Genomic DNA, 13,957 nt, shown 5'->3' with positions numbered 1-13,957 from the left:
ATGCTAGAGGCTCCTCAGGGTGAGGCAATGTGAGAGGGCTGGAAGCTCCAGAACTTTTCAGAACTGGAACTCTGGGTCTGGCACTTCACACACTGGTGTATGCCCTTCAGCAGGTGACTTTGCCATTCTGCATCTCGGATTCCGTATCAGTCAATTGGGAAGTGTAATAGAGCTTGCCTTTTGGGGTTATTGGCCAGATAAGGTGAGTGAATGCATGTCAGTGTCATTCCGGGCACATGGAAGGTGTTCAGTGAATAATAGCCACTGTGACTGGCCTTTTTTTTTCCCTTCTCATCTATTAAATGGGTACAGTACCTGCTTTCCTATATTCTGAGTTTTTTACAAATATCAAATAAGATAACCATTTATGGTGCCCTGAAGAATGAAGATTATCAAGATGTGTTCTATCATCTATTATTTGGGTAAAAACATCTGTCAATTGTCCACCTATCCTTGCGTACTATTCTAGGTTCTAGCTACCAGATTCCTTGTTAAAACTCTATTGTGGGATCCTTTTGGGCTAGGAGGAAATTAGAAACATGTTCCTTGGTGCTTCTCAAAGTTTACCTTGTTATTTGAAGAGACCATTACAATCTCTGTCCTCACCTAATCCCAGACTGCTTTTCCTAGGGTGTTTTCATGGTAATGTAGTTGTGTAGATTTAAGTGTGACTTTGTAGATGTGTTAATGATGCAGTCATTGTCCATTTCTCATTGACCTTCCTTCCCTAGTCTTAGACTCAGCATCTGTGATGGAAGACTACAAGCATGGGCTAGAATGGACATTAATGTGCTCATTCTAATGGTAAATATTAAAAAAAATATAAAAAGTAGCAATCCCCAAGTTGACTGCAGAAAAACACCCTTCCCAGTCAAGATAGTGTCACATCCAGTGAGAGAGGCTAGACACTGATGGTCACACATAATCAGTGTGCCCAAGGGCATCCAGTCACATAAGAATATTTGTTTATTGGCTTAGAGAATAGATAATGTTATGTTGTTCAAACAACATTGACCCACCCATGTTGGGATGCAGAAAATGAAATGGTGAGTAGTGCATGGCCTTCCGGCTCTGGTAAAGAGCTGATATATTTTCTTCATTAAAATAATCTCATCTTTCACTTGAGAGAAAAAAACAAGGATTTTATTTTCTTTCAAATGACAAGACTTCTTAAGTGAGCAACAGAGAAGAAACAGGAGTTTCTTGGGCTTCATATGAATCCTTTGTCAAAACTTAAGGATTTTCTTTTTAAACATATGGTAAATAATGCAGGGGAACATTTGCTCTGTGATCAATACACATTTTGGGCAAAAAGAAATAAGGGAACCTTGACTTGTGTTTCTTTTCTGATGATGAAATATTTACTGAGGAAGGGAGAGGTTTCTCTCCTTTCTGTTTCAGAAGTTCTGTGGGTAATATGTGAAGAGTTGCTTTGAATTAGCTAAATGAAGGGAATTATTAAAAGGCTTTTCTGTTTATCAATACTCTGGGGTGATTTTAACAATATATGTGGTTTTAAGTATCAAGGTGAATTATATTCTGAACTTGGACCTACTAGTTGTCTGACCCTTGGTTTCGGCTCAGGTCACAATCTCAGGATCCTGGGATTAAGCCCTGGGTTAGGCTCTCTGCTTAGGCTGGAGTCTGCTTGAGATTCTCTCTCTCTCCCTCTGCCCCTCTCATATATGCTGTCTGCCCCCTCTCTTTCTCAAATAAATACATAAAAATCTTTAAAAATTAAAAAAAAGTGCATTTTTTAAAAAAAATTCAACCTGTGTTGTACTGACATACTCTTTGGCCCTGACTAAATATGATGCTGCTATTTCAAACTGGGGTTTCATTCATTTAATGTAATTGCATAAACAGTTTAGTTTTAACTCATGGTTCTCAGGTAAGAGAGAATGACCAACAATTTGCAAGGTAAACCATAAGACAGATGGGTTCCTAGCAGGGCTGGGCGTTGACATCAATATTGGGAGTGTGGAAGTGGTGGTTTTTCTTTGTAAGACATGCAGAGCACATCACTCTTACAGAAAGAAAGCTCAATTTTCTGTAGCTATATTTGATTTTCACTTTGACTGAGAGCTGGGGACCTAATGTTGTCCTTAGGCACTGAGTTCTTCACCTATGATGGCATACGTAGGAGGAGTGGGTGATTTTCCATGGGCAGGAGTCAGAGGATGGGCAGGGCAGTTGCTCTGTCCTCCCCAAAGAGAACCTACGCTGGAGACAATTTTGTGGTTATTGGTGCCATTAGCTTACTACTTCTGCAGAAAGACCACATCTAGCTCATGACCTCCTCTCATTGCAAGGATTTATTCATGTCTCTTTAAGTAAGTACTTTCTCAGTTTTTCTTAAAATTTGAATTTTTTCTTTATGCGACACTGTGATTTAACGGCAATACCTTATTCCCTATAGAGTCTGAAAAGGTAAAGCAGATTGAATGATGCTTCCTTTTACAAGAAACTGCCTAGCAGTTTTCTCTATTTGGGAGGATGAATGATTAAGGCAGGCAGGCAAAGGAAATAATAAATTAAGAACTTAGAAATTGTATGTAGCTGCTTAAGATCTTATGGGCGTTGCAATTGATCGGTACATGTTTTAGAAAGTGCTTTAGTTCTCCTGTACCTCTTCGGAGAGCTAGGCACGTAAATGGGATACAGCCGATTAGCCTGCCACAGAAATCAGGCAGGTGTGCTATTTCTTCTCTCAGCTTTTGATTCTGGAGTTCTCTCTCCATATGTGTGCTATGTAACATTAAGTTGTTTTGGTGCCATTTATTTGTATTTTCCCTAAAGCTCGTGTATAAATTCCAAATTTTGATTTCAACAGAAAAATCACAAGAGACCTAAATAAATCTGATTAAATGATGGAGATATGTTTTGCACACAAAAAATGACTGATGTATGTTTTGGCTAGAAATAGTTGGATGAGCTTCTGTATCAGCCTCTTGAAGTTTAATGGGCATGATTGTTTATATATTATAATATGGAGAGATAAATTTCTTGGATTGTAAACGAAACCACAGAATATGAGTGTTTCATTCAGAAAACAATATTTATGTACATATAGTGTCTACATTTAGCATAGCAAGTCCCCCTTTTTAAAAAATTTTTTTTATTATTATTTATTTATGATAGTTACAGAGAGAGAGAGAGAGAGAGGCAGAGACACAGGCAGAGGGAGAAGCAGGCTCCATGCACCGGGAGCCCGATGTGGGACTCGATCCCAGGTCTCCAGGATCGCGCCCTGGGCCAAAGGCAGGCGCCGAACCGCTGCACCACCCAGGGATCCCCCCCTTTTTTTTTGTATTTGTTTTTACCAAGAAATGTCCGAACTGCAATTGTCATCAGGTTCAAATCAGAATTCAGTTGCTAGCAAAACACATTATCAGCCTTGTTTCATGTCCCTTTTATACATGTAAGCTCTCTTCCACAAACAGACATGATATAACTAATTTGACCAAATAGACGAAGGTTTGGTTTTCAAAGCCAGTAGTATAAATAAACACAGCTTTAGGTAGACTGCTGTCAGACTGCCTATCTGAATAGAAACCTCATCTTCAATGATCTTAAATCTCTATTTCTTTTCCCTTCCCCCCTTCCTTTTTTTTCCCTATAAATATTTATATACACCCCACGATGTGCCAGGCACTGTGTTGGGTTCTGGGGACATAATAGGAAACAGTAAAGATGTAGTCTCTAACCCTTAAGAGGCTTTCAGTTTAAGTAGAAAAGATGGATGTTATCAAAATACACCATTAGCCAAATAATAAAAATCACACAAATCACTCAGTAATTAAGCTTTGGGAGCTGCCCTCATCTGTAATAATAACACCCCTCTCTCTTCTGAGAGAGCCATTGGTCACTCCCACCTGTCCTCATTAATGAGAAGACATGATTAAACGCTTCATGCTCTTCTGTGTAGGACAAACACTTTGTTGTGCCAGGCACACTATGGGGGGTTGGCAGGAGAGGGATACAAAAGTGGGAGAGACACCACCTTTGCCTGAAGCCTGCATACCAAAAAATAGATCTGTTTATTTCTGTATCTGTATGATATACATCATGAGTGAAACTAGGAATTTTAGGAATTCTTAGGAGAGGGGTGCAGTGACTTCTAGTTTGGTTGATCAACTAATATTTCCATTTCAACTTATCTATAAAGAAATGAATTGGACTTTGATAAGGAAATACGGTGGAGAGAGCATTGCAGGTAAAAAGAACAGACAAAGGCAAGAGGGTGGGAAAATTCAGAACATTTTGAAGGAGTGACACGAGAAAGAGAAACAGAAATAGACCATGAAAAAAAGAAAAAAAAAAAAAAGCATTTTACAAACAGGAGGGGATAAGGTTGGTAGGATATATTGAGGCCAGATCACTGAGGTTTTTTTATTATCTGTTTAAGGAGATACTGAACTTTATTTGGTGGATCCCACGGTTTAGGAGGGTGACTGATGAAAAAAGCTTGAAACTGGGAACCCGGGGCACTATGTGAGAGATGGGGATGCCCTAACCCTCGGTGGTTCAGCTAGTAAATAAATCAGTATTTGGGATTTGAAGCGAAATTGCAGCAGAGCCCTGGACTTTCCCAAATATAATCTCTAGAACAGAGAAGCCATTAAGCATTCCCTCTAAACTCACTTTCTAGTCCATTTATATGTCCAGGTTTTTCCTTTTTTTTTTTTTTTTTTTTTCTTTTTTTTTTTTTAGGAATGCCATGATAGCCTCTGATATAAATACAGATATTTACAATGGGAAAACCATAAGGATGGCAGCGTGGACAGATTTTGCTTGACATCACTACAAATATTTCTGACCTGATTTTAGCTGATTTATGAATAAATGATTATGCCCGTCCTGAGAGTTAAATATTTAAAAGTTAGCTCCGTTTCAGAGTTCATGTATAATACAGAACTGATTTTCTGGGCCGCGGACTTCGTCTCATTTCCTTCTTTCTAACACGCCATAATTCTCATTCTCTCCTTTTTCAGTTCCCTGCATGAAAATTATTTAAACGTCGCACGCGAATCTTTTGTGAAAGAAGAAAAGGAGATTCAGTTTGTGGGTCTCAGCAGGAGTTAAGCTAATGCAGCTTAAAATAATGCCGAAAAAGAAGCGCTTATCTGCAGGCGGAGCGCCCCTGATTCTCTTCCTGTGCCAGATGATTAGTGCACTGGAAGTACCTCTTGATCGTAAGTATTAATGTTTTAAAGCTGTTACACCCGGGAGTCAACGCCTCCCCACCATTTCCCATCCCTGTGAGCTGTGTGAATGCAGAAGGTGTCTGTGTGATACTGAAAAGCTAATCAAAATTAATTTGGCTTTTACCTACAGCACCTGGTGTTCATAAAGAGTCTCACCACAGAAATGGCCATTGAACCAGTCAGACCATTGTCCCCTCCTGGTCATTATCTTTCTTCCTCCTCAGATGTCTTTTGTGTACCATGGGGGGGTGGGTAGGGGGATGAAGAAGGAGCGAATGGTGGGCTGCCCTGATCCTCCCAATGGGCGACTCTTGATGGGAGCAGTCCTGCAAGGAAACTCTGTGAATCACTTTGAAATGGCCATGGAGACTTCCCCCACTTGTCTCCTCCCCACTACTCCACCCCACCCTTCCCCACCCCGCCCCCTCATGTGCTCACAGTGCTCTAGGAAGACTGGGGATGGTTTCTCAGCCAACCACACACCCCTCAACACCCCCCGAGACTACCCATAATTCATTTCTTTCCATCCCAACCGGTCGAAATTCACAGTACAAAGGAGTCTGGATCTAGGACATGGATCTTACTTAAAGCCTAGAGAAAGATCTTTGGTTTTAAAAATGTGACCAGAGACCACAGTTTAAATTTCGTGGAGAAAACAAGTCATGTGCAAAAACACTATTTGAAATGGACCAGCAGCAGCTACTGTGTGAGCCCACCCCGTTTCCTAACAGGAAAGTCACATGCTGTGCTCTCCCTGCTTTGGGTGGCCTGGTGTGGAAAATAAAGATAACACTGGGTTCCAACTGGTCACAGCTCTTGCAGCAGAAACCAGAATTTCAAATTTGGGCAGTGACTGTACTTCAGATTTGGCCTTTATTCTTGATCTGCCTGACTTCTTTAAATCCATTAGTTTCCTGAATAGAACATCTGTTTGGCAAGCTTTCCAAGGTGCAAGGAAGATAGCACTTTTCCTGGGGGCTCTTCAATTGTCAGGATGTCATTTTTTTGCCAAAGAAGGTTGCAAGTCCCAGTGGGAAGACATTAAGAAGAGATGTGGTTCGCCCCACACTTCGTTGACTTCCTTTGCTGTGCATCTAGAGTCTAAAGGGCAATAAAATGCAACATTTTACTTCCTTTCAAAAAATCTTTCATTCATGGACCTTAATTTCAATTAAAAAAAAAATGTATGATTGTTTAAGCCCATTGGAGTTGGATTGCCCAGGTAAGCATTTGCCCTAGCAGGTACACACGGGAGAGACAAAAGCACTTGAGAGAAATGGGCCTTTGTTCTCTCTTGTGTTAAATATATTCTCCCTTAATCTGACTGCTCAATCTAACAATCGGGGGGGAAACAGTCACCTATGGCTAACTCAATTATCGCTGCTAATGGAGAAGAGGCATAACCATGATGAAAAGAAAGTCACGGACAACCCAGGCGCTCCTGCATTAACCTTTGCAAGCAGCAATGACAGGCAGCACTGCAGAATCATTTAAATTGCATGCTAATGTTAATTTCTTCCCCACCCCTGCTCCTGACACCCCAACTATCTGAGCTGCTCCTTGGTGCCGGTACTAGCAACCCCTGGGTGAGGAAGGATTCTGAAGCAGAAATATGCTAACACCGCTGAAAAGTTCAATTACGGACTTGAAGATGAACCATAGAAATAGAAAAACCTAAAGCCCGTGTTGTATTTGGCTCGGATGGAGCACCATCATTGTAGCGACGTCCCATTGTTAGGTATGATTACCATGTGCATAGTGATGTCTGGGATAATAGGATCAGACACGACACAGTATGTGACAACTCAGATTAATTGTAGATTTCAGCTATTTTTCAAATTGAACATAATTGCTTGTCCAGCACAACATGCATGGAATGGAATTAGCCACCTATTCCTAGAAGAATCCTCTTTTTTTTTTTTTTGCTTACAGCATTCCTTTTGTTCTTCCCTATGTTTATGCGGGATGGCTGCTGCAGGAGTAAACAAAACCATCAATGGGAGTGTCTTTCTTTGACCACTTCACGGCTTCCACCATCACCGTACTGGTTTTTTAGGTCAAACCACATAGACAAGATGCCCCTTAATATCTCCAGGGTCCTAACGTTCTTATTACTAACATCTGGTTTTCTTTAATCCTGTGTGCCCACTCACCTGCTGATATTGATGGGGAAAAAGCAAAACTTCTTGAAGACTGTAAGTGTCTTTCTGTAATTTCTAGGCAGTGTGAAAATTTGGCCATGTCTTTTGTTTTCGAATTAACACTGTGAATTGAACGCACACGTTTATGATTTGTGACTAACGTCTTTTTAAGCATGTGCATTTCTTATGGCTAAACATTGATTTAAACAACCACGGAGCGAGTTTAACATATTCCCTGCATGAATTCTGAAGACTCAGGTATCACTCTTTCCTTTACCGATACTCTGCTCTACTAACTTCCAAGCTTTATTCACATCTGATGTAACCTCAATGAGAAAATTCACGAAACTTAAAGAAAATGCCTGTCCGGTTCTAAATGCCATTAAATGCTTGCTGGCATAGAGGCATGTCTTTTGGTATCTTTCAGAAGGTGAATGCACGCGGATGCTTCACCAGGTCAGCAGGGCCATCTGTGCCTTGTCCTGCTTCTTCAGGACTGCATAGTGTTCCAGCAGCATAATGGCTCAGCGACTTTGACTATTGTTCTGAAGCGTGCAGAAGACAAATAAGCAGCCCCCACTTACATCGTTTCTGAGTGGCTAGCTCTAAGCAAAGACCTCTGCTGTCTCTGGCAGTTGGGCAGCACCTGGTATCTACCTAAAATTTAGTTTTCGGGCATTTGAAAAATAATTCCTTTGAGATTGGATTAACTAGAAAAATCATGTAAAATCATCTTTCCACTTATAACCTCCGAGCATTTGTTAGTTGCTAGGTGACCTAAGCACTTTTCAAACAGGTGCCCGTAGACAGTAAACTCCTGGCAGCTAGAGGAGTGGCATCTGCAGCAGACCTGTGAACGGAAGTTCTGGGTTTGAAACCACCAGACTCGCATCTCTGTTACTTGCAGAAAAATAGAAGGAATTGGACTGAGGTACTTCTGACAGTCCCCACCACCACTCCCCTGAGCCACCACCTGGGTATCCACCGTTAGAGTGTGGAATTCCGGGCTTCTTTCCATCATCCCAAACTCTAGACTCCAAAAGCCTAAAGCATCACTCAAAGATGAAGCTGGTCCAAATGAAAATGATTATGACAATAATTCACACGGAGCTAACGCTGAACTATTATGGTATTGACATGTACCAAGAATCTTACACAGGTTCTTTTATTGACTCCTCCCAGTGACCCTAGGAGGTAGATACCACTTTTAAATCCCATTTTCCGTCTAAGGAAAGTGAGGCTTACAGAAGGTAAGAAACTTGCTTGAAGTCACAGCTGGTAAGAAACAGGGTGGTTCTTAACCCCCAGACCGGCGTGCTGACCAGAGTGGGAACTGACAGGGCTTCAACAGTGAGGGTTCCTTGTAGGGTAGTGGAACCTGGGAAGAGCAGCGGGCCGAGTGAGAGCATGAGATGGGGGTGGCTTCTGCTAACGGGAGGGGAAAATTTACTAGGAGCATAATAAATGGAGAGGAATGAGCTCTGCTTTTCATCTGGGCTTTCGGTATCATTTGGATAGTCAGAGACAGCATTTTAGTGTCCGTTGTGGTGGACAGCAGCAACAGGACAGAAGACCAGACAGATGAATAGAACCACGTTTGCAGCTCATCAGACAGGGAAATGATAAATTTAGCCTTGGCAGTAATTAACCACAGTAGAGAAAGACAAGAGCAGAGGGCAACTAGTAAGCTTTGGAAACACTTGGTTGGCAGGTGGGAGAGGTTTCAGGAAGCACAGAGCATGGGCAGAGAGGAAAGGGAAGAGCCCGGATATGAAAAGCTTAAAGGATCTAGATAAGTCTCTGTTGGGGGAGGGGGGGCAGACGGTGTGCAGGGCTGTCCTGTAAGATGTTTAGCAGCATCTCTGGCCTCTCCCCGACAGATGCCACTACCACCTCCCACCCCCATGGTGACAACCAAAATTGCCTCCAGAAATGGCCACATGTCCCCCAAGGGGACCCTGGGTTAAGAACCACTGGTCTGTGTAAATGGCTCTTCCTGGGGTTGTACAGGCAGTGGCTTGCACCAGGAGAGTTTGGTCCTCTTCTCTGCTTTGTGCCTTCCTAGTCAAGCCATTTTCCTGCTCTGAAAGACAAACGAAGTCGAAAGAGATTGTTTTTCTCCAATTCCTGTTCTAACATTCTGTGATTCTGGTTTCACAACAAGGACATGGGGATCTTAAGCGTGGCTTGAGCCCTGGACATCCAGATACCAGCTTCCTTCAGATTCAGTTGTTCTGGGTCAGAACAATTTCCCCATCCAATTTGAAAATAAATGAGCAGATAACACTTTGAAGAGCAAAATGGAAATGTCTCTCATAACCAAGCACTTCGCAGTTCCACTGATCTCCTAAACGAGACTTTTCTGTCTTTGCTGCTAGTAGCCACCTACCTCCTGGCTCTCATAAGACATGCCAAGCCCCTAATTTACCCATCATTTTAACGTTAACTTCTTAAATTGATTTGTTCCCGACAAATATTAATTCACATTAGTATACTAATGAACTATAGGCCAGTTACTCTTTCCTAAGAAACTCTCATTTACCTCATAACTTCATAAATTTTATTGAAAAACATCATTTGAACCAAAAAAAAAATCACAAGAATTTCTCATTGTTACATCAGAAAAGAAATAGTCTTAACATTAAGCTTGTTTTGGTGATTATTTTCCCAAACTTTTAGGGGGGGTAAATGGGCTCTGTGAATCCCTATAAAGTTACCAAAAGGAAGCTGTGCCTTGACTTCAAAGTTTTAGGAGACTTTTAGTTAAAAATCTAGCGAAGTATGTGCTGCCAGTATAGGAATTGCTAAAAATATTCGGAACATATTTAGTCCAGGGTAAGTGATTTTGATATAGAAAGAGTGATTTTTGTTTATGATCTTAAATGATTTCTTTACATTGTTCTTCTTTCTACGATTAAGTGGTACAACCTCCAACCATTACTCAACAGTCTCCAAAAGATTACATTATCGACCCTCGAGAGAACATCGTAATCCAGTGTGAGGCCAAAGGGAAACCTCCTCCAAGGTGGGTGGCTTTCTGCTCTGTTACACATCTGAAAACAAACTTTGGTGTTAATGTTGAAGGTAATTTCAGGTTCTTCGTATCTCTGAAGTACCACATGTAGGTTCATCCGTTTTGTCTTTCTGATGAATTAAAGTCAGATTTGTTCTTTCTTTTTTTAAAAGATTATATTTATTTATTCATGAGACATAACGGAGAGAGGCAGACATAGGCAGAGGGAGAAACAGGCTCCATGCAGGGAGCCCGATCGGAACTGGATCCCAGGATGCAGGGATCATGACTTTAGTGCAAGACAGACGCTCAACCACTGAGCCACCCAGGTGCCCCAGCTTTCTACTTTTCCAACTCAGGCGTCCTCAGATTTCTTCTTCTTGAACAACAGACCATTGCATTTCTGTCCTCACAGCCTTCTGCACAGGGCTCACAAATTGTAGGGAGATGCAGAGGAAAGCCTTCTAAAGGCTCTGCTGTCCTTATGGGCAAACCTGTTTTCTTCTCTGGCCCTCAGTTGCTTCCTCTGTAAAATAAATAAGTTGAATTGGATGGCTTCAAAGATCCGCCCTTGCTCTGTAGAGGTCTCTAAAACAGTCCTATGTGGGGTTTTCAGACGTGGCAGGGCTCAGTCCTCAGGATTCTCCAGTTGGATCTTGGCATGAGCACTGCACAGCATTTTAGAGGTGAGAGAGACATGATAGTTTATCTGGCCCAACCAATAGATTTTATAGACGAGAAACTGATGCCTGGTCATGCTCTTCAACGTAGCCAGCATCCCGAGGCTAATCAGCCGATGCTCTGACAGTCTCGCAGTAATCACGGGAGCTTTGGAGAGTTGGATTATTATTATTAAAATGTAATGTGGGTTTTTAAATATCAAAGAGGTGACAGTTTCTAAATCTTTCATTTCTGAGTCTGTTGCCAGCCTTACTAGCTATCGCAGATGGGCACCTGAGAAAAAAAATTCACTGGTGCTAAACACTTAAGTATATCAAAAACATTCACAGGGGTTTGCTTCAAAACAGTATGTTCTTGCCATATTATTAGAAACTTCTAGCACCCAAGTCCAAAGGTGATGTCATTTCGTGGAGTCTTCTTCAGTTTCACACTGACTTAAGGCTCCCTGCTGCTCTCTGTAAGGCGGGATTGTTCCACTCTGCACTACTATTTTTGGGCCAGATAGTTTTTTTGTTGTGAGAACAGGGGGCTGTCATGTGCATTGTCAGGTATTTAGCAGCATCCTTGTTCTTCACCTCCTCTCTGCCAGTAGCACCCACCTCCTGCCACCTCCCACCCTGAGATGTTGGGATAACCACTGCAGTAGGGTAAGCAGTGGGAAAGGAAATCCCAGTGGCCTGGGGAAAACATAGTGAGGTTTAGAGATTCATGCCTTTGTATGAGCGTGGCCTCTGTGGATTTATGACTAGTTATAAAGCATTTAATTACCTGAGCACCATGCCTTCTATCTAAGGCAATCTTTTACATAAATGAAACTGAAAAAGAAGAATTTCATTTCAGTTGACAATTTCATATACTTCCCGAGGAATTTACAAAATCAATCTCTAGAACTGAAAATTCTCAAAATGTATTTTATGTAGAATTACCGCTTTAAATAACCAACTTTTAAGACACCACTGAATCCCTCCTCCCTTTGCATTTTGGTACCTTGAAACTGGCCTGATCACTTTTAACCGCACACATGTACTAGTACCCGCGAAGGCCTTTCTTGTCACATTTCAGCCCAGAGCAAAATTTTATAGACAGGTTATCAACTCCGTGAACAATGGAGTTTACAATAAAAATGCTAATAAAGCTCTAAGAGAGAGTGCCTTGGAGACCTACTTTCTGTATTTTCTTTGAAAAATGACAGGCAATTTATGTGCATGATTTCCTCGGGACAGATTTCGGCTAGTTCCAATGAAGATATGTACCTTACAATGTATGGCCAGCACTTTTTTCTAAGTCAGGACCCAATGAAACCTTTTAGGTAGGGAGCCTATTGCTCTTTGGCCGAATATGAAAATGTAATCATTATTTCTAGAAACCTACAAATCGGCTAGGAATTTGTGAAAGAGGAAGTAATCCTATTTTTCTGGAATGTTAACAAGCTTAATCCTTGATGTGTTGGGCAGCTTCTCCTGGACCCGAAATGGGACTCATTTTGACATAGATAAGGACCCTCTCGTCACCATGAAGCCTGGCTCAGGAACCCTCACAATCAACATCATGAGTGAAGGGAAAGCCGAGACTTACGAAGGGGTCTATCAGTGCACAGCCAGGAACGAACGCGGAGCAGCAGTTTCTAATAACATTGTTGTCCGTCCATCCAGTAAGTGGGACTTGTCCACCAAACGGGACCCTATTTCAAGGCTGGCTCTGAGACTCAGCATCTGTTACCTCCAGATACCATCCAGATACTCTTACAAGAAAGCAATGCCGTTGATTCAACTACTCTCGCTTTGTTTTGCCTGAAAATTATCCTTTCCACTGCCCCCTGAGTTCCTCCGTCCAATGCTTTGCCAACCCAGTGTCTTTTATGCAAACCGAGAATAAAACACCAGTAGTAAGAAAAGTGTTTCTTCCCCCGAATTGATCAAATTATTAATTTCTCACATATCTTATGTATGAAGCAAACTTCCAAATGACTGTCAGAAATAAATTCGGTGTAGGAAATGGACCACGGATAATTAACGTTTTTGTTTCAGAGTTTTACTGGAAGCAGAGTGGCCTCATTACCTTGATATTATTGTGGCTCCTTTTGGCAGCAGTTGCTACTCATGACCTCTCAACAAACTTGTGTTTAAAGAACACGTATTTAAAGAACAGTAACCATTTGGAGTTCTGGTCGTTTTGAAACTTGTTATTACCTGTGTTCATTATTAGGGAAAAAAATTACAAACAACAAAAACGCAACCGAAAAATTTACTCATGAACCTTTCCACTCAAGCAAGTAACCGCCGTTCTTTCCGTGTTTCCTAGGCAGGTAATGCATGGATGTGTTCCAGTAAAGCTCATTCTGAAGTACTATTTATAACCTTTTCTGAATTATCTACATATCATGTATATTCTCATATCAATCTTATACATGAGTATACTTACTTAATAGCTAATAGCGTAGAGGTGCACAGTTATTTGTTTAAACAAATCTTTTGACACTCAGTGTTTTCCATTCTTCCGTGAAAAACACACTTGTAGTGAAATTATGTATCTTCTTTTTTAAAAAATATTTTTTAATTTATTTATGAGAGACACAGAGAGAGAGGCAGACACATAGGCAGAGGGAGAAGCAGGCTCCCTGTGAGGAGCCTGATGTGGGACTCGATCCCAGGACCCTGGGATCACAACCTGGAGTCAAAGGCAGAGGCTCAACCACTGAGCCAACCCGAAAATTATCTATCTTTTTAATGATTTATCTAATAATCATTAGGTGCCCCGAAATTATGTATCTTTTTAATGATTTATCTAATAATACAGATTTTTAGACCTGGCATTGCCAAGTCAGCATTTATATACTATTGATGGCAGTGAATGAAAATTACAATTTTTTTACTTTGGATTTAAGAATTATTTTCTCCCACGAGAAAAAAGATTAT

At 41.2% G+C, this 13,957-nt stretch overlaps 1 protein-coding gene across 50 annotated transcripts in view; it reads left to right on the top strand.

Annotated features, from left to right (window-relative positions):
• NRCAM (neuronal cell adhesion molecule) overlaps positions 1-13,957 on the top strand; it is a 274,938-nt gene that overhangs the window by 192,480 nt on the left and 68,501 nt on the right. For 28 of the 50 annotated variants that reach the window (XM_072760017.1, XM_072759997.1, XM_072760002.1 and 25 more), the window contains 3 exons: positions 4,995-5,195; positions 10,268-10,373; positions 12,497-12,693. In XM_072760017.1, the coding sequence (XP_072616118.1) occupies positions 5,090-5,195; positions 10,268-10,373; positions 12,497-12,693 (409 nt within the window). In that variant the 5' untranslated portion in view covers positions 4,995-5,089. Of the gene's footprint in view, positions 1-4,994; positions 6,946-7,384; positions 7,403-10,267; positions 10,374-12,496; positions 12,694-13,957 lie in introns of all 50 variants that reach the window. The other 22 variants (XM_072760008.1, XM_072759990.1, XM_072760003.1 and 19 more) reach the window with 3 other exon arrangements.

Source organism: Vulpes vulpes, chromosome 5 (genome assembly GCF_048418805.1).
Source record: "Vulpes vulpes isolate BD-2025 chromosome 5, VulVul3, whole genome shotgun sequence".
Classification (NCBI taxonomy): domain Eukaryota; kingdom Metazoa; phylum Chordata; class Mammalia; order Carnivora; family Canidae; genus Vulpes; species Vulpes vulpes.
The sequence above is the reverse complement of the archived record's forward strand: the minus strand, read 5'-3'. Positions and strand labels throughout refer to the sequence as shown.